A 25,168-nucleotide genomic window follows, 5' to 3' on the forward strand; every position below is an offset into this window, starting at 1 on the left:
CTCATCGTTCCCCCACACCCTTCCCTGACAAGGACAACGAGAAGTTATCAGTTCGAGATTGTTCCCATCCACGCCACCTGCCTGCTCCAGATAACTAGGACACACATAGACTTTAACAGTTAAAACTTTAAAAGTGCCCAGTGCTCATGGTAGAAGGGGTATTTTGTAAATTGCAGATGTTTCAGAGGTCATTGGTTTCCTTTTCGTGTCCCCTCTGCTCGCCTTCCGCTGTGTGACCTATGCCAGGCAGGACGTTTTTAAAGAATTCTTTTCCTCCTTATCGGGATGTGTTGTTTTAAAATTTCTTCTGCTCATTAAGTTTTGCCTTATGCATGTCTATGCAAATCCTTTCCAGTTCTGTATTGTACAGGCTGGTGACTTTCAATTTTTTTTTGTCTTTCAATGTCATTTAAGCCTCATAGGATTCACGTGTACTGATGAGGAATTTTAATAAGCCAGGATGTGCATTCTCAGTGCTTCCATCAGCAAATCCTTAGGGAAAGACTCTCAAAGCGACACCTTCTTTACCAACACTCTGACTATTTGTGCTCCATTTAACCCCCGCCGGTCCCTCAGTTTCCCGGGAAATCTAAGTGCTCTGATCCATAACGAACCCTCTGTCTCCACAGAACGCTTGCAGCACTTTATACTGGGGTTACTCCCCCAGTTTTTCAGGGTACCAAAGTTCCCTGACTTACAGACGAGTACAGATGCCAGTCTCTGGGTGGGAAGGGGGCCGTGGTCCCGAGTGGGTCTGGGGTGATGCTTTAAGCACAAAGCGTCCCCAATTTTTTGTAAACATCCATAGATTCTTCACTCTATTATACCCATTTATTTAAATCAACTAAGACTATGGGTATTTTCCATGAAGTAGTCTCATAGTAAAACTGACCCCAGGAGGAGGAGGCATGTTTACTCTGCAAGCTCTATCTTTAACACACCAACTGCTGTGTGAGTTGTATTTAACTCACGCTAGTTTTAAGCCTGGGGCCTCGTGAAGCGTATGTATCTCACGCGTCTCTTTACCTTGGGAGCTGCGTGAACTATTTTTAAAGTTGCATAGAACTCATACAAGGAAAACAACTGTGTTCGTATAATAAGGAGCTATAGTGGTTTGTAATTTCCATGGGAGCGAAGACCTTTCTTTTGATTACGTAGATTGAATAAATTGGCGTGGCCGTACCCTCAGAGTCTTCTGAAGTAAGGAGTTGTCCCTGAAATTTCATTATACATACAGTCGATGGTAGAAGTAGATTTGGTTGATTCAGTCTGTGGTCCCCAACCCTCAGGGCTGCAGACTGGAACCTGTCAGTGGCCTGTTAGGAATGGGCCACACAGCAGGAGGTGAGTGGTGGGAGGGCGAGGGAAGCTTCATCTGTATTTACAGCCGCTCCCCATTGCTCACATCGCTGCCTGAGCTCCAATTCCCTCCCACCCCTGTCCATGGAAAAATTGTCTTCCATGAAATCAGTCCCTGGTGCCAAAAAGGTTGGGGCCCACTGGGTTTAGTGCAAAACCACCACCATCATGTTGTGGATGAAACTACACCGGAGTAGGGAGTAAGAAAACCCAAGCACTAGACCTGACTCGTCTCTGATAAGCCAAGTGACTTAGAACAAAGCATTTCACTTCACTGGTGTCAGCCATTTCCTCCCTAAAATGAATAGGTTGGGCCAGATGTCCCTAACTTCTTATTCTGCTCTTACAATCTATAATTCTCTGCGCCAGCATTCCTTCATCGCTGCAACAGACACACAATAGAACCTCCAGTGTGCACGCCACTGGGTCTTACGATTTATGTCACAGACATTCAAGTCTCATCCTTTCTAAACTGGGGCTGGATGCCTTGACAGCTAGAATCCACAAACATGCTAACCACACTGGGATCCACTTTCCCACTTCTTTATCCCCGGTGTAGAAAGAGAGAAACTAAAGCTCTCTGAGCATTCTCCCGATCACACAGGCAAGCAGGAATCCACACCATGCTTGGCATGTTTGTAGACAGTGTGATCTGCAGTGACTGAGTGAAGACTGAGACTGAACTAACCTGGCAGTTTGAGAGCTTAAAAGCATCGATTAGTAAATGTGCAAGAATTTGACCTTCCAGCTGCCGCCATGTTGTGCTTTGGGTTCCTATCGTGAGAGTTACAAAACAAAAGAAAGAAGCTCTATTATTTGACACTTGCTAGTGATTACTCTACCAAAACAATAAGGGACATGAACCAGTAGGGTCCCGTGAGTATAATTTTGAGAGTCTTACACACCAGGGACTCAACTGGCAAGGATACCGTCTAAAGATCACACTGCATGTGTATCCTCAGCACACACTCCCATAGTAATCGTATTAATCAGCTTTGGAAGAATCAGCTTCCAATGAGAGAGGAGCACAAAGGCATTTAGGGCTGTACTTATTAGGCTACGCACTGGCAGATATTCATATGGCCCTTTTTAATTAGGTGACAAAGCAGCTTCACATACATGGTAGTTGGCGCTAATGAAAATTTACACGAGGAACCAAAGGAAATCAAACGGATGCTAAGATTACCATTTTGCACTTTTCTTTCTATTTGTGGTAATGAAAAAGTGTGAATTGAAAATCTAAAGTAAAATAACAGTTAACTTACTTTTAAATGTGAAATACACTAAGTAAGTCATGTTCCTAAATACAAAAAGGTGCGTTAACATTTCATTTTGACAATTTGTAACAATGACGGAGAAACATATTTGTCTATATAATTCTCTAGGATTGTGATGAATGGGCTACAAAACGTTTACCAATTAATGCTGGTTTTGCCTATTTTTTAATACAACTAAATTCATATTGTATAAAAGAAATGATGACAACACTTAACAGTTTTTTGGGTGCTGCTATAGATATAGTTATGAAAATAACAGATAACACCAGGGAAGAGAACTCAGAAAGTATTATGCACTTTATCATTGCTTTGCAACTTGTAGTTTTTTAGACATCATTTGCGATTAACAAAGTTCACTAGATTTGCTGCAGTAAGTTAACTGTTCTCAAAATCTCATGTACCTGAATAATTCCCTCTTGAACTTAATTATTCTTCTGTGTTTCTATTCCTTGTTTTCCTTTTTAGATATATTAACATAAGTTATGTGATGACAAAGGGAATCTTTCAGTAAAAACATTTACTCTTGAGTGCCATTTAAAAACTTTTACAAAAAGCTGTATTTGATAATATACGTAAAAGTCCTAAACCTATCATTGTTGTAAACAACAGTGATAACAAAAATTTATGAACTCTATGAAACTTTTTCCGATTTATTCTCTTTTATCAAGAACTCCCTAGGCATTTATAACTATGATAGTATTCAAAATTAAAATATGTCAGCAATTGCAGATTATATATGTATATATTAACATTTCTTATGTCTTCCAAACAGTATATCATTCTCTAAAGAATATCTCATTTTTTATTTCTAATTTTCACTTGTACCCCTAATTAACCAGACCAGTATTTTATATTTAATGAATAGTCAATCAATATTTAGAATCATCGTGTTTACCAAATCATACTAGAGCTAGTGTATCTCTGATTATATTTACTCTTTAAGAAAACAGCATCACTGATATCCAAATAATACCAATAAATATGATTCTTTATTTTAGAACGTTCAAACAATGTCAAGAAATACAATTCAACGTTGAGAAAATACCCTTTTTTCTCTAAAGGAAAAGAAAGAGGAGTAGAACTTGGGACTGTTGACTGATTGTTTCTCTGTCAGCTTCTGAAACCCTTGTTAATTTGGCTACTTTCTACTGCTACTGCACTGTAAACTATAGATATCTCATATACACACATGTGTGAGAAAAGAATTGATTTACCATCAATGATTTGTCCATTTTATGAAAGTGTGTGAGCCCTTTCAAGTAACCACCATTATGGGGCACAATGCTTTGCCTTTATGAAATGCAACATCTATTTGGCGTGACGCTAACATTCATAATAATGAAGCTCCTATCTATTTATCTGGATAGCTAACTTATATACCAAATATGCAAATGGTCGAGCAATTTATTGAAAGGGTAAATAAGTAGAATGTGTAGCTTGATGTAAACACCAATGGTGAAGGGCTACTGAATACATCATCAGGGTATGGTATGACTTACTGTGGCAGTCAGTTTTAGAATACATTTTGAGACATGTGATAATAAACGAGAATAAGGAAGAATCCTCCACTAGCTTTGAGGAAAAAAAAATGTATTTCATTCTTTTTTGCATGCCCTAGAGCAAGTTGCCTTACTTTACACATAACAGATGGTCAATAAACATGTGTTGGATGAATTTATGACTGCATAGACACGGACTGGGATGTAACATTATTTAGGGAATAAAGGGAAATAAATGGTCTTGAGGAGAGGGAGGGAGGAGGGTAAAAAGTCTGTTTCATGGTGATTTCTCATTAACGATGATGCTGCTTTCCCCACCGACTGCTCAGCGGGGGACCATCTGATCTGCTCTCTGCAGCCAGCTTATTGATTGTGCGGGTCGATGTCATCTGGTGCATAAAGAACCAAGGAAATGGGAGGCAGCATTTTCCTAGGTAACTGCTAAGAGGCAGATAGTTGACATTTGATCCATCCAGGCTAAGTGGCCCCACATGAAGCTGAATTATTAGTAAAAGCAATTCTAAAACTGACGATTCTCTCTTTTATCAGTACATCCAGGTCTCATCTTTGTGAAAGATTAGATTTAAAGAAAGTGAAGATATATTAAGAGAAATTAAATCTATACGAGCAGAAGGTAAAAATTGCTTCTCCTTTCTTGTATACACCGTGTTGTGCATGTGCATATTAGGGTCTAGTTATAGCATCTTAGATTACAGAGGCTCTTGTTTTTTCTTTCTCTACGTATCCAAAGTCTCACCATTTTACTGCTAGTTAGTGCTCACACTACATGCAAGTCAAAATGACTAGCTTGGAGAAGACACCAACAATAAAACAACACCCTCAGTGCAAAATTTCCAAACCAACCACACAAACAAAAACCCAGAAAAACAAGCAAAAAATGCAAGCAATCTATAAAACAAATAAAAGCATTGTTGAGGAAAAGAAGGAAGCTATTGGGTAAAAGAGTAGTTTGGGTTAAATACCAGTTTGAATATTCCCAGCGAAGTGCCTGACACAAATTAGACACTCACAAATTGCTCGTTTCTTCCCTTCCAACCCAGGAAAGAATGTTAAATGTTACCTGCCAGAGAGGGTCTTTCTGCTCAGGGAAGAGCTCAAAGTACTTGTGGGCCAGCTGCACTGGAGGCAAAGTTTGCAATTTCAGGTTGGTCCAGCTCTGCACAAAGTTGGCCAAGTTCACAAAGGTATATAACCCTAGCCGGTCATTCCCATAGTTTGATAAATGGGTCATGAAAATGCTGATCTGAAAGATAAATAAAAATAACCAAAAAATATCATGTGCTTAAGCTCAAAAGTAGCCGTATCAGCTCTGGGTAGCACCTCACCTAGCCTTGGAATTTCATGAGAAGTACAATTATCTTTTCAGGTGGAAAGCCAAACATTTGATTTCCGTATCAAAATAACGTCTTTTTTGTTTTATGGATGAAAAATTGTGGAACAGAGCAGTTAAGTAACTTGTCCAAGTTCCACAGCTAGTTAGTCACACGGCAGTAATGCAAACCTAGGCAGTCAGAGTCCCATTTCCAACACACGATATACCTGAAACCTTCATCTAAACATTTTTATCAAGTTTGACATCCATCATTTTTTTTTCCTTTTGCATTAAAATAGAAAAAGACAAAGAGCATATTTCTATAGGAGATGGTGGAAAAAACTAAGTATTATCTTGGCAACTTAAAGTTTTATTTTTTTCTTTTAAATTGGAATGGCAAAAGACCAAATATTTTTGTAATTTTAAATGAAAACTTTTAAGAAAATGAATTATAGTGTTTGAAAAAATATTAATGATGGAATGCAAATTTATCTTGGAAGATCATATCATTCCTGTCATATTTCTAATCCTTTTTTTTCACCTTGGGGTATATTCAAATCTTTTTATTCTAAAGGCCAAAAAAGAGAAAGGCTATTTTTAAAAAAATATTCTTTATATAGCTTGTTCAGGTAGAAATTTAAATCCCTAAATGTTAGTTGATATAATGGTCTTACCTGAGATACATATGGAATCATTTGGACAAATTCAGGTGTATATGTGACCGGCCAAATATTACAGTGGCCAATCTCTCACTCAAGGTCTTTATTTCAAATAGGAAGTATCCTCTTGGCAGGACTTAATTACAGAGTTTCTAGAACATAACATGGTACTAGTAGTCGATGACCATATAATTGCAATTGTCATGAGAACTTCTTTATAATCACCCCAAAATAACATGCCTTTGATCCCAATAAGTATACATTTATCTCACATTACTACTGTAATTAAGAACTAAGACAGTGGTAAGTACTGTGCTTCAGGGTAATTATAGTTTCCCAGGACTGAAATGATTATGAAAAATCAGGCTGTAGGCTGAGCACCTGAAGAATATAACAATGTCCTAGAAATCTCCCACCTGCCCTCTAGTGCTGTTATTTCAGGGTGGAATTCTAAGACACCTGGGAGTTTCAAAAGACTGACAAAATTATGAGTAAAAAAAAAATATTTCCTTAAGAGCATGGTAAAGATTATTTTTATATCCTGGGCAGATGCCTAGTATCATTTTATTAAGGTATTAACAACGTATGCTTTTAAAAGTTTTTTGCAGCTGACTTGATTTAAATCATTTTTCCAGAATTTCCTTAGGAGGATAAGCCTTGTTTTGTGGGGGAAAAAAAAAAAAAAAGCATGAAGCTGAACGCAGGACAAATGAGAATCTGTGTCTGGAAGAAAGCGGAGTGTGGAGATGTGCAGTTCTAAGCCAGGCATGTCGCTGCATTTCAAGTTTCCTGGACTGAGAAAAACACACGCACCCTGGCCCTGCGGCTGCAGTCACTGCTGTAGGGGCAGGACGTGCACATGGCTTGTGGCTGGAAACAGATTAGTGCTGGTGTATGGTCAAATGCACTTTAAGCAAAACAATTCCGCAAGCGCAGCTTCACTGATATCTGGCTTGCTAAATGCACCTACTGTGCACACAGAGAATTTTATTTTTAGTATTTCTTTTTTTATTTTTATTTTTTGAGACAGAGTCTCACTCTTTTTGCCCTGGCTAGAGTGCCATGGCGTCAGCCTAGCTCACAGCAACCTCCAACTCCTGGGCTCAAGCGATCCTCCTGCCTCAGCCTCCCGAGTAGCTGGGACTACAGGCATGCACCACCATGCCTGGCTAATTTTTTTTTCTATATATATTTTTAGCTGTCCAAATCATTTCTTTCTATTTTTAGTAGAGACGGGGTCTTGCTCTTGCTCAGGCTGCTCTCGAACTCCTGACCTTGAGCGATCCTCCCGCCTCGGCCTCCCAGAGTGCTGGGATTACAGGCGTGAGCCACCGCACCCGGCCTATTTTTAGTATTTCTGGACAAGTGGCTCATTTAAAAAAAAAAACAAAACCAAACCTCTTTCGGAGAAGCAAATTAAGAATGGACATGGTTGAGGCAGAAATGAGGAGATTCAAAGAATTTGTGGTAGGGGAGAGGAGCAAGTCATTTTTCGTACTTACAACATATTGCTACTATTTCTTACACACCAGTATACGTTCCTCTGTTTATCCCAGTCTTTTTATTTATTTACTTGGATTGTTATTTTCTTGCTGTCTGCTAAGAACAGTTTTGCTCAGTACTTTAGTCCCCGATGTACCATCTGGGGAAAGTATGATTGCTACATGGGTGGAAATTGTTTGTATATATGATTCTCTGGACCCTGAAATATGGTGGCTCAGAGATACGTGTTGATTCAGACAAGCTGAACTTCATCTTTCATATGACAAAGACAGGCAAGGAGATCTTGTTCAACAGATGACGAATAAGATATTCAGGAAGTGCTAGTATCAGCAGGCCAACCGCAGCCGGCCTTCCCGAGTGGTCACCAAGGTCTGGGTGTCTTTGCATCTGTCATTAGTACCTGGCTGTCTTTATCTTGTCTACATACGTTCCTCCCTCAACCCTCAAGACTCTCAACTCTGTTACCATCGAATATAAAACCAGTCTAAATTCTTTATCTGTTGCAAAAATATACAAGCAAGCTCACAGGCACTCTCAAAGTCTGATTATTCATTAGAAATAGAAAGTTTTGCATTAACCCAATTGCTAAACACAATATGCGCACACAAAACGTGGGAAGGTATTACATATGGAATAAATCCATTTAGTGATGCATCTATAGTCCAAGGGTAAAGGAGGTTTTAAATATAGTACTGTATAAATCTTCATAATAGGTAATTGTGTAAATATACTTGAATTTTATAGATAACCCTTAACTGTGTGAAGAATCACTGTCACAGTGACAGATGAAAAGGCAATAAATAAATGTAGGCAAGAGGCTGTTCCCCAAATATTTAAAACTACAAGGTATACAATCACTTATGTTTTATAACATTTTATTTTTGCCTTTCCTATGAAGCTACTAGTATGCAAAATAGAGGAAGTAGAGTAGAAAAAAGGCAAGAACAAAATTAAAATTAACAGACTCATTTTATCCCTAAAAATGAAGCATCGCTACTCTCTAGGTTAATTTTCATTGCCAAGGCCAGAATAGTTTCCTTGCTTTTCCTACTTGTACAAATGCAATTTAATTGCAAATCGTATGGTCATTAATATCAATACAATATCTTAAATTGGAATTTAAAAATAATGGTTTAGAGCATATTTTTAGTTAAAATAAATACACATTAAATAGCTGAATAACTAGTTCTGTGCCTGACGGTGCCTTTAAAAATCAAATCCTTTCCAGAGTCGTCAGATACACAGTTCATAGCGAAAAAGCTACAATACTAAAAGCAGAAAGAAACAATGGTTTTGCGGAGCAAGGAAAGAGGCTCCTCATTTGGAGGCAGTTTGTACTGTGCTCTTGGCCCAGGACAGCAGTTTTCACCGTGAACAGTGGCTGTGAATTTCTATTTTTCGCCCTCTGTGGCTCTGACAGGTTGCTCCTTTTCAGGAGAGTCCATTGTGTTTAAAAATATGTCCATTAGCTTGTTAAATTATTGATTATGCTTTTAGCTCTCATAAAACGTGAAGACAGATGGACCGTGGGGGAAGGCGTCCCTGGTGGCCTGTCTGATGGCCTTTGGCATCGTCCTCGTATTTTCTTTATAAAAGGTAATTTTGTGTCTTTATTTTATTCTCAATACAGGCTGGTACCACCCAAGAGATGCCAAGAGTCAGGCTTCGCTTCACATTACAGATTTGAATGCAAATAGCACTTCTTGATTTAAACACACATGACATAAATGTTGGTGATAATTTTAGGTGACCTTGTCCTGGGCAACTCTTTAGTCCCAGGCAGCAAATAACCTGGTAAATACTGATGTCTGTGTTCTGTGTTCTTAGATATCAAAAGTAAGACAAATTTGTCCAAACCTACCATAATTATGTTATTATTTCACTCAGTCTAAAGACTGGCATTACTTTGGAATCCACTATTTATAGACCATTTTATTTTTCAGTAGCAAAATGTATTTTGGAATGGCTACTTCACGGTTGATCTTATCTTGACATAGTACGCTGCTGAATCATAATGTTAACTTCAGAAAGTGGCTTTTTGTTCACTTTTGTTGTGTTGCTTGATTAGGGACAAAGAAACTACCCTGTTTTAGAGAAAAGGAAATGGGGATCAACAAGTTCCAGTGACATGGCTCGAGTTGGACCAGGAATCCCAGCAAATCTGACATTTCAAGAAGTCAACGACTTTGAATCAAAGTTTAGTGTTGAGTCAACACTTAAACATTTGTTGAATATGGTAGATCTTATGTTAAGTGCTCTTACCACAACATAAAAAAAGAAAAACCGGGCACATGAATCCAGAATCAGCATTCTTTTGTATACTGTGGTTCTGGCAGAACTTCAGAAACAAATTTGTCAAACTTCCTTCTACTTTCTGCTTCTTCTCCTATCATTTTAATTATCTGGTAAATTTTATTTGTAATGATTTTATATTGCAACTAACATGTCTTTATAAACTTTTCCTAGAACTGATTCAATGTAAAATTTCAGTAATATGTTTTTAATTTGGCAGGGGGAATAAGAAAAATAAAAGTTGATGTTTCAATTTCTATATTTACAGGCACACATACATTGTAGCTGATTAGTGGCTCTAGACATTTCAAGATAATACCAACGAAAGAAATGATGGTTTCATTCAGAAATATTTTACTTCTCTTGCAGCACTGAAAACAGACACTAAAGTTTTCCATCATGAAATACAAGCTCTACTAAGAAATGTGTCACAGAAATAGAAAATAACTATGGTCTTCTAATCTCAAAGAAACACATTTCATTGATTTACACAGACTTTTCAAGACGTATGCCTCTAAGAACTACTCTTAGGAGAAGGAAAAGAAGAGAAAGAGAAAGAGGAGAGGAAAAGGAAGGAAAAAAGAAAAAAAAAGAAAAGGAGGAAAGAGAGAAGGGAAGGAAGGAAGCAAGGAAGAGAAGCAAAGAAAACTCCAGATTCAAACACGTCTCACCATTGGTAGGTTAGAAGAACCTACAGATTCTTTTTTTCTGAAAAAAATGTAGCTGCTAAGAATGGTCTAGTTCGTGCCTTTAAATCTGCACTTAATATAAACCCCAGTTATTGATCTTTCTGCTCAGGCTACTTCCCTGAGAAGAGGGACTTTTTTGCTCTATGTGACTTTCAATGTGGTTTTGTAGAAGATGTGTATCACCAAAAGCATTTATAATTCATCACTATTCCTAGTTGATGTTTGAATATCTCATATCCTTGACTATTAAAAAGAAGGCTTTTTTCCTTGGGTGTGTGAAAAAAAAACTAAACCTTTGGTTTATAATTTGGAGCTGGTTTAATGAAGAAAATAATGGTAATGAAAGAGTTAAAAAATCAAGAGATAGTGATTAAAATATTCCAGGAATCTTTATCCCATAAGTCTGAAAATATAGAAAAATAACTTTGGGTAATAATTCATATGGTTTTGATTTACACGCAATGGGACAATACATGAAATTTGGAATCAGAATGCCTGGATTTGAGGACTAGCTCTTCATTATTTTATCAAGTCACTTCTCTGAATCTCAGACTTCTCTACCATTCAGTGAAAACAATAACTTAGTTTACAGATTGGTTGTGATGCTTACCTGAGTTGGGAAATGCCAAAACATTTTGTAAGATGAAATCATTGTATGAAAGTTATCATTCTGCATATTCAACTAAAATGAATTTAGAATAATTAACATATCAAATATAATTAAGTGATTTGATGTATATCTCAGAGATAATACCTTTTGTATGCAAAGTCTGTGTTTCTTCTGCTGAAATCATCTGTATATATCACGGCTTAAGACAATATCATTTCTAGTTAAGCCAGAAAATGCTGGATACACGTACACCAGACTGAAAATGATGACATTTGATTCCTAATACATGAAGTTCTTTTGCAGCCTTCAAGTTATTTCTTTTCCTAACCTTTAATTTATTCTGAATTGACAAATAATAATTGCATATATTTACGGGGTAGAATGCAACGTTTTGCGACATGCATACCTTGTGAATGATCAAATCAGTTTAATTAGCATATCCATCACCTCAAATATTTATAGTTGCATTGTAATGAGAACATTGGCAATCCTATTTTAGCTATTTTTGAAATATACAATAAATTATTATTAACTATAGTCACTGTGCTGTGCAATGAAACACTAAAACTTAATCCTAATAAATGCAAGTTTTATCCATCAGAATCACCTCTGACGGCTGCAGTTAAAAATCGATACAGGAGGAGACTGTTAAATGGAATCCTTTGTTTCATTTAAAAAAGTGCAATGAGTAGATTTTAAAAGCAAGACACCGCTACGCAAGGGTAGTGCCTCACCCCTATGTCCCCACATTAGACAGCACCCTCAGCACTCTCCCCCATGCCCTGGCCATTCAGGGCACTCCCTACCTGGCAGGTTATGTGTTTGTTTTGCTATCTATTGTCTATTTCCTCACTCCCGTGTTAGACTGTAAGCTCGTTGAATACAAGGGCTCTGCTTCCATTGTTCACTGTCACATCCTCAGTGTTTAGTAAAATGTCTGGCTCATAATACGTGTGCAACAAATATTTGTTGAATAAACCAACGAATCCTTGATAAACACACACTTTCTTGCCTGTAGAAAATAGGGAGTAACTTATTTCCTTTCCAATTATTCCCCCCATAGTCTGAAGACGTGACGGGAAAAAACAAAACGCTCTACGCTCCAACCCAGAAAACAGCTGGCATTTAAAAGGACACAATGAACTGCTAAATGACATTTTTTATTTGTGTTTTCCATTTCCATGATCAGACTAAATGCAACCAAAGTTCCATTCTGCCTCTGATGGCTCACCAGTGTCCCAGTTTTTCAGGCATAATATTTGGTTAGTGCATTATTAACAAATCAGCACTGTTTCGATTCAAGACCAACTAGAGGGTAAACACTGATCCTCCTGAATAGGGAAGTTGGGCCGTGACTTTGTCAAGGCAGCAATACACGGGGCAGCTGTTCTAGCCGGGGACAGAAGGCTCCTGCTATATTTCAGCGGGCAGGAGGCTTCACTCTCATTTTTCTTGTGCATTAATAGAGGCTTAAGTCATGAAAAGACTATACATGCTCACAACCGTACAGTTATTGCATATATTTGTGTTTTGTTTTCCTTTCGTAGGCAAGTCGGAACTGGGATTTTAGATGTCACAGCAATTGCCTTTTCAAATATCCTGATTTTTCAACAAAGATCTCCCATTTTTACAGGACGGGAGCCAATCAAACCTGCTTTCCCTCTGAGCTACTTAGCATGACTCTCTTTTTAAGAGCTCAAATCTCCTTGCCAACCCTGTTGCAATGATGCCACATAAAAGTCAGCGAAGTGCAAATTCCTAACCCCGGGAATAACCGTGGGCAGTTCAGCCACTGGGTGGAGAAAACAGGTCCATTAGTAATCAGTGTGAGCTTCCCCAACAGCCTCAGATAGAGCCCAACTCCTTTCAGTGAAAAAAACTGTCATCTTTAGTTATTCCAACAATCAAAAAAAATGACAAATATTTATTAAATGGCTACTAAGTGCCTGGAAGTCTATCAGGAACTGGAGGTGTAATGGTGAATAAATTATGTTTGGTTTTTTGTCCAAAGGAGCTTAGGATCACATGCGGCTATAGAAAAGGAAAGAGCACATTGTAATACAACGGGAAATGGAAATTCTGTGGGTGTATGACAACACACAGGAGCCAGGGGCAGGGCACGGATCTAAGATTTGCAGAAGCCTTCGTGGTCTGAAGGATCACCAGGTGAGACCATGGGTTAGAGCGGGGTGGGGCTGAGGTTGTATGTTAGACAGAACTGCAGTCCTTTACCAGAGCGCCTCCTAGAGACCACAAGTGGTACAATGCGGTCCGTGCAAGGAAGAGTAAGAGAACAGTTCATACGCATTTTTAAAATTCCTGCTCGTTTGGAATTCAGTTTTAAGGGCAATGAGGAAGGGGTTAAGGATTTTGAGCAGGGAGGGGACATCCTCAGATAAATATATGCTGACTGCTTTCTGAAGGAAGGGAAGGCTGAGGCTGGGAGGCATTTAGAAGGATGTTATAGGCACGTGATCGAGAGGTGATGATCACCCAACAGTGGCAATGGGAAAGGAGAGAAATTATGCAGATTCAAAATATGTGAAGGTACTGAATCTCTAGTGATCTGTGTTTGCTTAGATGTCAGGGGTGAAAAAAAGAAGGATCAAAGAAGATAACTCAGGTTTCTGGCTTAGGTAACTGGCTGGATACTAGAGTAATTTCAACTAAATAGGGAACAGTGGAAGGATGAATAGAACAAAAGGCTGAAAGAAACAACCAAAAAAAACCTTTAAAAGAGTGGCTATAAAGAACCAGACAGAGTTAAAAAGAAGCAGGTTGTGGCTGCTTTGGGGGCCCAGGTAAGCCCATATAAATGGGCACAGGTTCCAATCTGTGCGGTTCTCTAGCATGACATCGGCTATAAGCCACCTTTAGGTCTGGAAAGAGCAGACAGTTGAATTCTTCTGGAATTGGGTATTTGCCAAATGAATGTAATAAGGAACATCTTAGTAAGGATTGGAAGATTGCGATTAAAATGATCTCCCTATATGCCTTCTGTAAATTAGTAACATTTTTAATCTTCTAAAATATATTTGCTTAATACTTTAAATAACTCACTTTATGCCTATGGGTTGACTATATTAAAAAAATACATTTACTTATTAAACTGCACATTTTAATGTTTCTACCAAAGAGCATTTACAATCGCTTGGGCATTTTTTAACTCTACGGAACACACATACCTTCTACCTGTTCAAACGTCCGGGGGTATTTTGATAAGTGACACCAATGAAGGGAGGATGCAGTGTGTTCTTTTCAAAGAAGAGCAAAAAGATCAAAATTTTCTTATACTTTTGCTAACTCTCTTCTCTCTTCCCTCTCCTAACTTTGAAAGATTATGGTGGAAAAAGTAAGCAAGACCTCTGGGAAAGGAAAAAAAAAATGGGTTCCTAGGATAGAATTCAAGTTAAAATTATATAAAAGGATTTTATTTTTTTAGCTTTCCTCTGGATCAAGCTTAGCTTTTCGTGGTAGAACACATGAATTTCTTGTGGATCAAGGTTGTAAGAGCTCAGGGAGTTTCACCCCAGAGTATGACTCCTTGGTGTAAAGAGTATTTTGAACTAAAGGGCCTTAGACTTCAACAGCGTTGGAAGGGGCTTTGCCTCTGTCTCCATGAAAACCAGACGGACCCATTAAGAACAATCATCTTTCCTTCCCCTCCCTGTTATCTCAAAATACAGCAGGAAAGATCAAGACGCAACCAGAGTTGGCCAAACCCATTTTAAGGATAATGCCTGTCTCTCGGATTAATTTGATTTCCAAAGAGGATAATTTACAAGTCAATCTCTTTCCCTCCATCTATTCATTCTCCCAAGTAGCTATTAATCCTCTCGTGACCATTTATCGCCCCTCAACAGAACTACCCACATTCCTCACTCCCCCATCCCCTCTAAAATGAAGGTATATCTACTGCTGGCCCCCACTGGGATATTGGGTGATCACTCTGGGATTCTCCCTGTGCACATGGTAAATAAATTCATAATCTCTTTCTCTTCTTAATCTGCCTTATTGTGAGTCGATCTTTCAGTGAATCTTCTGGGGTGAAGGAGAAGTTTCCTTTCTCCCCCACAAGGTGACACCTGGGAAAATCTCTTGGCTTCAGTTATTTCGCACATAACTGTAAACAAGAGAACAGCCCCAAAGCAAGGGTTCCGGAAGAGCCAGTGGCTTTAGGACGTGTGGACCCCTATGGGGCCGAGGACGGTGGGAAAAGAGGTTGCGAATAGTTATGTTCTGAGATACAGGCAGCAAACACCACCGCCATTACTCCTGAAGGACTCACACATCACATGCCTGTATCAAAACATCACATGTACCCTGTAAAGATATATAACTATTAGGTACCCATAATAATTAAAAACAAAAAATAAAAACCTTACACAGGCCAATATGAGAAGTGCAGCGTTTGAATTCCTGCCACACCGGGAGCATCCTCAGTGAGTCCGTGTTAACCAGTAACCAGGGATGTATGCAGAGACTCCACAGGGCCAAGGAAAGAGAAATGAACTTGAAGAGAGGTAAAGAAGAGAAACTTCCCAAAGTGAAATTCAAAGAGTTAAAAAAAAAAACCCAAAAAACAAAACACAAAAAAATCCCGAGAGCAAAACATCCAAAAACTGTGGGACCATATCAAAAAGTGCCCCATATGTATAATACCAGAATAAGAAGAAAGGAAGAATGGAACAGAAGACAATCTAAAATAATAATACCCGAGAAATTTATAAAATTAACGAAAGACAGCATATCACAGATATAAAAAGCTCAGAGAACACCAAGCAGGATAAATATGAAACAAACATGCAAACAAACAAACAAACAACCACACCTAGAAAACCAGAAGAAAAAATACCTCCCTGTAGACCCACAAGGATAAGAACTATGGTGAATTGTTCAGCAGACACAATGCAAACGAGCAGGTGGAATAAATATTTAAATTGCTAAAAGCTAAAAACCACAGATCTAAAATTCTATATCCAACAAAACTACCCTTCAAAAGTGAAGGAGAAATAAAGACTCACAGGAAAACAAAAACTGAGGAAATTTTTTGCCAACAGACCTGCCCTGAAAAAATGTTAAAAGTTCTTTAGGCCAAAGAAAAAATGATAGAGTTCAGGAACTTGGATCTACAGAAGGAAAGGAAAAGTGTTTAAAGGAATAAATAAAGGTAACATGAAACATTTTTTTTTCTTATTCTTAGTTGATCTAAAAGATAACTGCATACAGTACTAATAGTAACAATGCACTGAATGACTACATATACATATGTACCTATGAATAAGTGAAATGGATCACAGGAATGCCGTTAAAAGTGGCAGGGAAGAATTGGGAATCCTGTCTTAGAAGTTATCTGCACTACATGTTAAGCAATATAGTGTTATTTGAAAATAGCCTTAGGTTAGCAAAACACGTATATTGCAAACTCTTGGGCAATCACTAAAAATAAAAATGTAAATAATTGGTATGCTAAAAGAGAAGATAAAATCAAATCATATAAAATGCTCAATTAAAACCAAAGATGACAAAACAGGGAGGGGAGCAAATGCAACGAACAGCAATCGGTTATTACATGGTAGCTACGATACAATCGTATCAATAATTGCATTAATTATAAATTATCTAAGTATATCAATTAAAAGACAGATTGTCAGAGTGCATTGCAAAAACAAACCAAGACCCAACTATTAACGTACGTGGTCTGCAAGACACCCATTGTAGAAGAAAGACTCGTGTGTTAAAAGTAAAGGGATGGAGAAGGCTACATACTGTGCTAACACTAATCAGAAGAATGCTAGAGTACCTATATTAATTTCAGAAAACAAGACTGCAGAATGAGAATGTTTATTATGGATACAGAGTGCTTATGTTGCCAAGAACGGACACTAGACTTTGCACACTTACACATAAATTCACATATACATAGATACACTCACATGTGAACTTACACTCACTCGCACACTTCTTCACAACACACGTGTGTACACACACCAGCTCCCTGCTGCTGGGGAGACAGGGAGATGTAGTCAGCACTGGGAGGAGAAGGAAAAAAACCTTTATTTGGATTTAAAATCACAATTTTTAACTTAAAACATCTGTAATGTTCTTATAACTGAAAGTGGCCAGAGAGTTGTAAATTCTGGCTAAGATATTCTTACGGAATTCCCTTACCTTGTGGGAAGCAGGGTTCAACACAGTACCAGTGAAAGTCTTCAATAAACTTATTATATAATCATATACTTTCCCATAAAAGTTCTCCGACTTTCCACAGTGGTACAGCACTTTCAAGAACTATTTTGTCTAAACACCTCAACAGAAGTAATACTTATATGTATGTTAAAACTTGTTTACCATAGAATAAATCAATATTTACTTCTAATACTGACTTGAGTTACTTTTCAGAGGTATTAGTTCCTCATTTGTAAGTCTCTGTGATTTTTTGCCTTTATTGCCTTCTAGTAAAGAAGCCAGTGCAAAGGGTTTGGAGGGTTCTCCAGCTGATGCTAGATGAAGCATGTTAGAATAAACCCTTTTATGAAATACGATTGACACTATCGAAATCCATATCGTGATATTTAAAAATAGAGGTATTGAAATTTTGATTAAAGTGAATAAAATCAGGAGATTTGGGGGCCGATCCCATCGTGAGAGAGTAATCTCACAGGGGTCTTGCACCATATACATAAGAAGCTCTAAGAAACTAAAATTGTTTTCCTCTCTGCATTTCTCCCTTTCCCCCTCTGTCTTCCTTTTTCCTCGTTTCTACTCTCCGTAGACAGATATACATATGGATTTTGCTAGCCTCAGTCTTTTTATTATACTAGCAAAATGATCTCTAATTTCCAAGCTGTCAAAATCTGATCTACATGCCAACAGGCTGTATTTTTAAATACACGAGTAGCCTTGTGAACAAAAACATCCCTGACAAGTGGCCATTTCCCAGTACTGACATAGCTCCATCCTTGGCTGTCTGCCCCAGTAGTTCCTTGAGGTTGGAGTGTTTAACACGAACCACATCCTGACCGTCTACCATTGCAGATTATGGTCTGTATTATAGATTAAAAAGTACAGTCCATTCCCTGCTGTTGGGGCTCTTAGAATATGGGGACCTAGTAACTCAGCAAACAGCAGCAGGAACACAAAAGGATTACTGAAACTAGGTTTTGTGTTGACACAGCACTAATTTTAACAATGACCAATTGTCTCGGAATGCAATGCTTGTCGTATTCATGCCCCTTCTGCTCCAGAAACAAGTCATTTGTGTGCCCAAAAATTGTTCCTGTGCTTTAATTTGGTAACCTTATAGATAGCTTGTGTTTTTATTTCAGCACGACTGACAAAAGAGTTAAATGTTTTCTTTGTACTATTTCTCCCATAAAAAGTCGAAGAGGCAACACATGAACGGGCTTTTGCTTTCTCTTCTTTATTCCCATAGCACTTTGAACATGGCTTTATGCTATTATTTATTGTACTTTTTAAATGAATTATTTCTTCTGCTAGACTGTGAGCATATCTGCAGCAGGGATAAATTTTATACATTTCTTTGTTTGGGACTCTACGTGGTTCCTGGCACAAGTCAGAGCAGGAACTACGAACTCATTAGCACACAGGGGCCGGCAGTCACGACAGAAATGAGCAGGTGACGTTTGTAAATGAGGAAACAAACAAACAAAAAACAAGGGACACAATAATAGAAAGATCACATTCGTGTTTAAGAGAATAGAGAATGGTGACGTCAGTATTGAAGTAGGGAGCGTTTCTAATAGACGACCTTACTATTTTTCAAAAGATTTCAAGTAAATATTGTTAATATGTTTAGATGTCTTTAAAAATGGTGAACAATACACTTCACATATAGAGACAATTCCTGGATTCACCCAGGAACTCTTTAGAGGAGGCAGAAAACACTTTCTGGCAGCTGTTTGGTGTTCAACCGTGTGGAGATGTCAGTTTCCAAGTCATAGGGAAGAGAAATAAGTATTTGTGACACAAACAATCAGGTTGTAAACCTGAAATGACAAAAAAAAACCACTGACCACCATGGAGTATTGTCTAATTTGTGAAGTCCTGTAAACCTTTAATTTTTTTCTGTTCACAGTTTATGGTTTTGCTCATTACCATATAGTTTTTGGTAGAACTAATGATTGCTGATAGGAAAATTCATTTCTCTTATTCTTAGACACCGTATGTTGCTTCATTCAATAGGAAAATAAGGAAGCCATAATAAACGAGGGAGGGAGAGAAACAATTTCAGCAGGTACATGATCCTAGTTTTCCTGTCTCCTTACTTCCTATCCTGCCTGTTGGCAAATAACAAACCGAATCGTTGAGTATTTTTGTGTGAGTGCAAAGGTCTTAGCTTTATGAATTACTTGCAAACAAAGGAACTCACAGGAGGACTGACTGAGAAAACTGAGAAGATAAGAAATAGTTATGCCATGGCATTATCTATTAGATAGGCTTACTGCTTCCTTTTGAGGAGTGTATATATAATAGCAACTAATCTATTGTGCATTACACTTCGGTTTTCACATTGTGAAAACAACAACGCAACAACAAAAGAGGCCAATGTAAAACCCAGTATTCCAAAATTAGCTCAAGTTTCAGTCTCAAAGAATCTGAATTCAAAATCAAGTTTTATATGAGAAATCAGGTGATTGATAAAGAAAGGTGTTTAAAAATACCTGGTCTAAAGTGAGATAAATTGGAAAGCAGCAGCAAACTATATTTTTTTGTATGTTTGTTTATTTGAAAAATTAATATACTTCAAAAATGGAACATGGTTTTTTATTGTCCAGAAGGAAATCAGATAAACAGAAATCAGAAAACCTGTAGCAACTGAACTTGGATCGTATTAAGAATGGACACGCTTGAAGCTCAGACTCGGGGGGATGGAGGGCATGGGCAATATATATAACCTGAACTTTTGTACCCCCATAATAAGCTGAAAAAAAAAAAAAGAATCAGGCAGGAGAAGATTTCCCTGCTGAACAAGAGTTCAGGGATTAAGTGTCAGAGCTGTTTAAGAGGATACGATACCTGCTTGGTCCTACAGCCATAAGGTTTAGTGCTGAGTTTTTGATTAGCGAGGATAAACATTCAGCTGCGGCTCTGCAGAAGAGGCGATGTGATTAAAACTTATAAGCACCGCCTGTCTGCTGTTGGCACAAAAACAAACGGGCATCCATGCGTGGATCCACTTAATTATTCTACGAAATCCCAAACTATCTAGCTTAAAATAATTTGGCATTTAAAATCGTTCCAATGTTAATACATCTGCTCGCCTGGAGCATGTTCAATTTATTTATTAAAATAATGAGTTTGTCTTACCCGGGCAACTTAACTTGTTCACCCTTTGGACGACTGGAGAGCCGGAGAAGAGGACATTTTACTGGTGGATTTTCCACTTTCCTGTCACCAGGTGATGTCAAGTTTTTCTTTAATGACTTAATGATGGCAAAAAGGAGGTAGATTCTTCTCATCTAATTGGGTGTCCTAATAAGCCTTCCGATTTTGAGGTTTAAATATCGATACCTCTCCCTGGTGCATTTCTTCTCGTGCTTATCTTAGAATGTAACTAAACTTTACTGCAAGTGATAGAAATGGAGGGAGAACCAATATACTTAAGAAACATGAAGAGTTTAGACTAAACTAAACCGAATAAGCCTGCTTATTTATTCAGTATGGTTCAAGCTTAAAAGTATTTATTTGCCTAGTTACTGATGAAGAGGAAAATTGAAATTAAAAATGTCCAATCACTAGCACTCACAAAGCAGCCCCTATATGCTAGTCTTTGCAACTGCCTTATAATGTTCATTTAAGTGACAAACTGATGAAGAAGCTAAAACTCAGAGGGATTGCATCAGCCACTCACAACAGCACAGTCTCGGGCTTAACACACCAGAGTTTGTGATCCCAAAGTCCAGGCTCTTAAAAACACAGTACTATGTATACGGTATCATTTTTTAATTGCTCCTTGTTAATCCACAAATTAGTTGTTACATTCAATCCAAATTTCCTCCTTTAACTTCTTTAATTTTGTTGGTCTTGTTATTGTTTCTCTGATCAGCTCAATGTGTACACTTGACCGTGGCCTAAGAAATACAATATCAGTATTTCTTCTGCAGAGATGGTGGGGGTCTCTGACAGCCACTGAATCTTACATCCTCTACCCAGTCTGCTTTTTTTTTTTTCTCATCCCACATTTTTGATACTTTGGGGATCCGAATCACCAACATATTCCTGCTTCAGCTTTACTTTCCCTTAGTGTTTTTGTTCTTGTTGTTGTTAATGTTTTTTCCACCTCCAGGTTCTCATCCACACATCTCTGCTTAGCTGTTGGTTCCTCATACCTGTTATACATTTAGGCATATTGGATATTATCACACTTTCTTAAAGGATTCCTTTGATGGTGTAAAACATGCACATCTACATCTCTAAACCGACTTTTTTATATCTTAAAAAAGCACATGTGCTTGAGCAAAAGAAAAGCTACCCACTTGGCCACTAAATGGGATACTTCAATTCATAATCCTTTCTTTGGAAAACGGGAGTATTCTTTCAGACTTCCTTCCCAAAATAGTTTTGAATTCCTCATTTTAGTACATCTTACATTAAATGTATTTTGGTCCCATTTACTCTAGACAGGTGATGAATATACAAATTACATAACCGGTTATTGCTTATCAAATATTAAGGAGAAGTCAAAGAGATGAGGAGTAGACTGAAGTTGACCTTGAAGAATATATTAAGTCAAGTAATATGAAGCCCATGATCATAAAGTCTATTCTCAACTTGAAGACTCTGGCAGAGATAATAAAACTTGTGTTCACATTAGGTAGTCAAGTGTCTGAAGTTAAACCATACTTGTAACAAAGCACAAAACTTAAGAGAGGCACAGTAAAATTGATAATCCTCATAGAGGTTTACAAAGACTTTTAGAAAATGTCAAAGCAGACATCAATCATAAGCTTCTTTCAAAAATGATATGTACTGTCTCCAAATGCAACAGCTGTATCTTCTAGAAAGATAATCTTGGAGGGGGGGAAGCTCTGAACTCAATATTAGATGTACCTGTTGTGTAACTTGTGGCCTCATCATTTTCCAGCTGTTGGCCAAGCCTCAATGACTCCAACTGGGGATGAGGATACTACCATCACAAGGCCTTGTTGGGAGAAGGAAGTGCTGGGCTTACAGTGAGTATGAAATCCGTGCTTTCGAATATAAGATGTATTCCTATGATGGAACAGAGTTGGGCCTAAAGAAATCCCGGTGCCTTTCTTAAGCTCTTTTATAAGCCCCAATGCTTGCGTGACCCCAAATTGTTTGCTACTTTATTCATGGAAGGGTCTTTTCGTTATTTTAATGCATGTGTACACATTTTAAATAGTTAATGGAAAGCTCTGTTTTACAGAGTCTTTTTGTTAGGTGGATGGTGAGGGATTCCGGGTATCCCAGGGACAAACATGGGTGCTCTTGCCTTCATGCGATTGTCGCACCTGGGAAGAAGGACAAGGGTGGCCCCATCTTGGTCCTGCCCCACCCTAACCCTCACCTGAGAGACGGCCGTGCCTCCTCAAGAGTCTTCGTCACTAACATTTTCACTAAATATACGGATGTTGACTACAACGCAGAAACTGCCCCCCCCCCCCCCCGAAATAACAGCTGTTATTCTGATCTCGTGCTAGGAGATGGTTAGAGATTTCTGCAACTTCTTTCCCACACTCTCCAAACTCTTTTATCCTCTCTCTCTCCTCCTACTTCTTCAGGGTAGGGTAGACCAGGCTGGTCTGCCCAAGGTCAATCCTCTGTGTCCTTAGCGATAGTCTCATTTGTCCTTAGGAAACTTTCCTATTAATTACCCACTTCCTTTCACTCTCCTAAAGACACCTACTCCTGCAATTTTATTTTCCTCCTCTTCACTGTCACTTTGCCTACAGTCACCTACTCTCTTTATCCTGAAATAGGGGAAAATTCACTATGCCCAGGAGCTGTTATGCAAATATTCTCCTACCGCCCCCTGACCAAATTCTTCAAATTCCGTCATTTTTTCCCCAGGCACTGACTACTCATTAGTCCCTTTGTATTTGGCTTGGTTTTGACCTCTATTCTGAAACTCACTCCTCTTTTAAAAGTCACTAGTGACTTCCTAGTTGCCAAATCTTGAGACTTTCATCCTCCTTGACCTTCAACCCTACTTGACAATGTTGACTCTTGCCTTGTCCTTGCAGAGGACAAAGTGTTCATCCATCACAGTGATAATAAACTCATTTCACACTGTGTTTTTCCCCTTTATTGGTTCTTCTTCCCTTTACTTGAAGAGATCTCTGAGTTCTGCACATAACAGTTTTCTTTTCTCTTTCTGTGCAACATCCTCTCCTCATATTATTAAAGGTCTTGGCTTCTACTATTGTCTTACATTAGAGGACTCACAACTACCTTCAAGGCTGAAAATTTTAGTGCCATATTTGCAATCTGAAATGTAGATCTTTCCTGCATAAATGTCTTTAGAGCATTTCACCTTCTTCTCCACTTGCTTTTCTCTCCACACTGGCTCCTCCAACATTTCACCAGTTCAGAATCTTTATGTCACTTCCACTCAAGCAATATGAATTTTTACTATAACACATACCACGTATTTCTCATTCATTTGGCCTCTCATGATCAACACGATAATAATAAAAAATGTGAAGGAATTTGAAACACCAGGATGATAACCAAAGCATCAGAACAGAAAACTGCACAGAATATCTAGAACTACACCAATTAGTAACGTTTATTGCTATTATTTTCATTAACAACCTAATCTAACACAATAATTTTAGTACTGACACATATTCACTTTATGTGCTCATGATATCAAGTGGTAGAAAGGCCATACAAACATGAAGAAAATAGAAATGTGTGTTTGTGTACCTGAAATTTACTGTTGACAGTATTTATCCATCTGCTTGGTCACACAGATGCTAGAAGTAGCTGAATGTTAAATGAATATTTTTGTCAGTACTTTCTGAGATATTTGACAAAAAGAATGCTATGTAATTTGTAGAGAGGTTTTTTTTTTAACAAGAGATTTAAAATATGAATACTAATACGATTTAATATACACAATTCCAAGTAGATTGATAGATACGTTTATATTCCCTTCACTAATTGCTATAGGCCACATTTGTGCTATAGAAATTTTTCAGATTATCAAACAATCCTGAGACATTGTTATTCCTGCCTGTCCATACAATTCACAATTCATTATGGACTGGAGCAGACCCCAAAAGGAATACTTTCCATCTTTGGTAATAAATTGTTGAGTTAAAATTTTTTAAATACTCTTAAATCTACATCGTCAATAGCATCAAACAAGGCTGAAAAGGAAAACAAATGAACAAAAAAAAACAACTTGTAATGGTTTGTTTGAACTTGGTTTCTTTCTTCATCTACCCTGCCTAAAACATAGTTGCAAGATGAAATTTCTTTCTTTCTTTTTTCTTTCTTCCTCCAACAAGTCAGTCTGTGATACATGTATAATGTCAACCTAATTAATATACTACCCTATAAAATCCCTACATTATGAATTCCCTGGACCACTTCATTGCTAATTGGTGTGAATAAAGCTTATTAAATGGCATATTCATCCTGGATAGAATTGTACAAATAATATTCAGCTTCTTAAAGTCATTGTGGAGCACACATAAATTGAACCTCTCTGTAACACGTTAATAGAGAGTTCCTATCAATTTATCAGCTACTTACAGAGAAGACCTAACCTTATTTTTTAATCAGAATGTCCTTATAAGTATAGATAAAGGTTTTATTTGATGCTGCTTTAGATGAAGGATGCTGTTTTATTTTAATTGAAGTTATAAAAACCTGCAAAAAACTAGTGAAACTGAGATAGAAAAAGATGTTATCTCTTTTCATGACTTTCTCTTTGTTTTCCTTTGATTTCAT

At 37.8% G+C, this 25,168-nt stretch overlaps 1 protein-coding gene across 2 annotated transcripts in view; it reads right to left on the reverse strand.

Moving 5' to 3' along the window:
* NDST4 (N-deacetylase and N-sulfotransferase 4) overlaps positions 1-25,168 on the reverse strand; it is a 166,742-nt gene that overhangs the window by 21,299 nt on the left and 120,275 nt on the right. For both annotated transcript variants that reach the window (XM_045537367.1, XM_045537369.1), the window contains one exon: positions 5,217-5,399. In XM_045537367.1, the coding sequence (XP_045393323.1) occupies positions 5,217-5,399 (183 nt within the window). The remainder of the gene's footprint in view (positions 1-5,216; positions 5,400-25,168) is intronic.

The sequence above is a fragment of the Lemur catta genome, chromosome 26 (genome assembly GCF_020740605.2).
Source record: "Lemur catta isolate mLemCat1 chromosome 26, mLemCat1.pri, whole genome shotgun sequence".
In the NCBI taxonomy this organism is placed as follows: Eukaryota; Metazoa; Chordata; class Mammalia; order Primates; family Lemuridae; genus Lemur; species Lemur catta.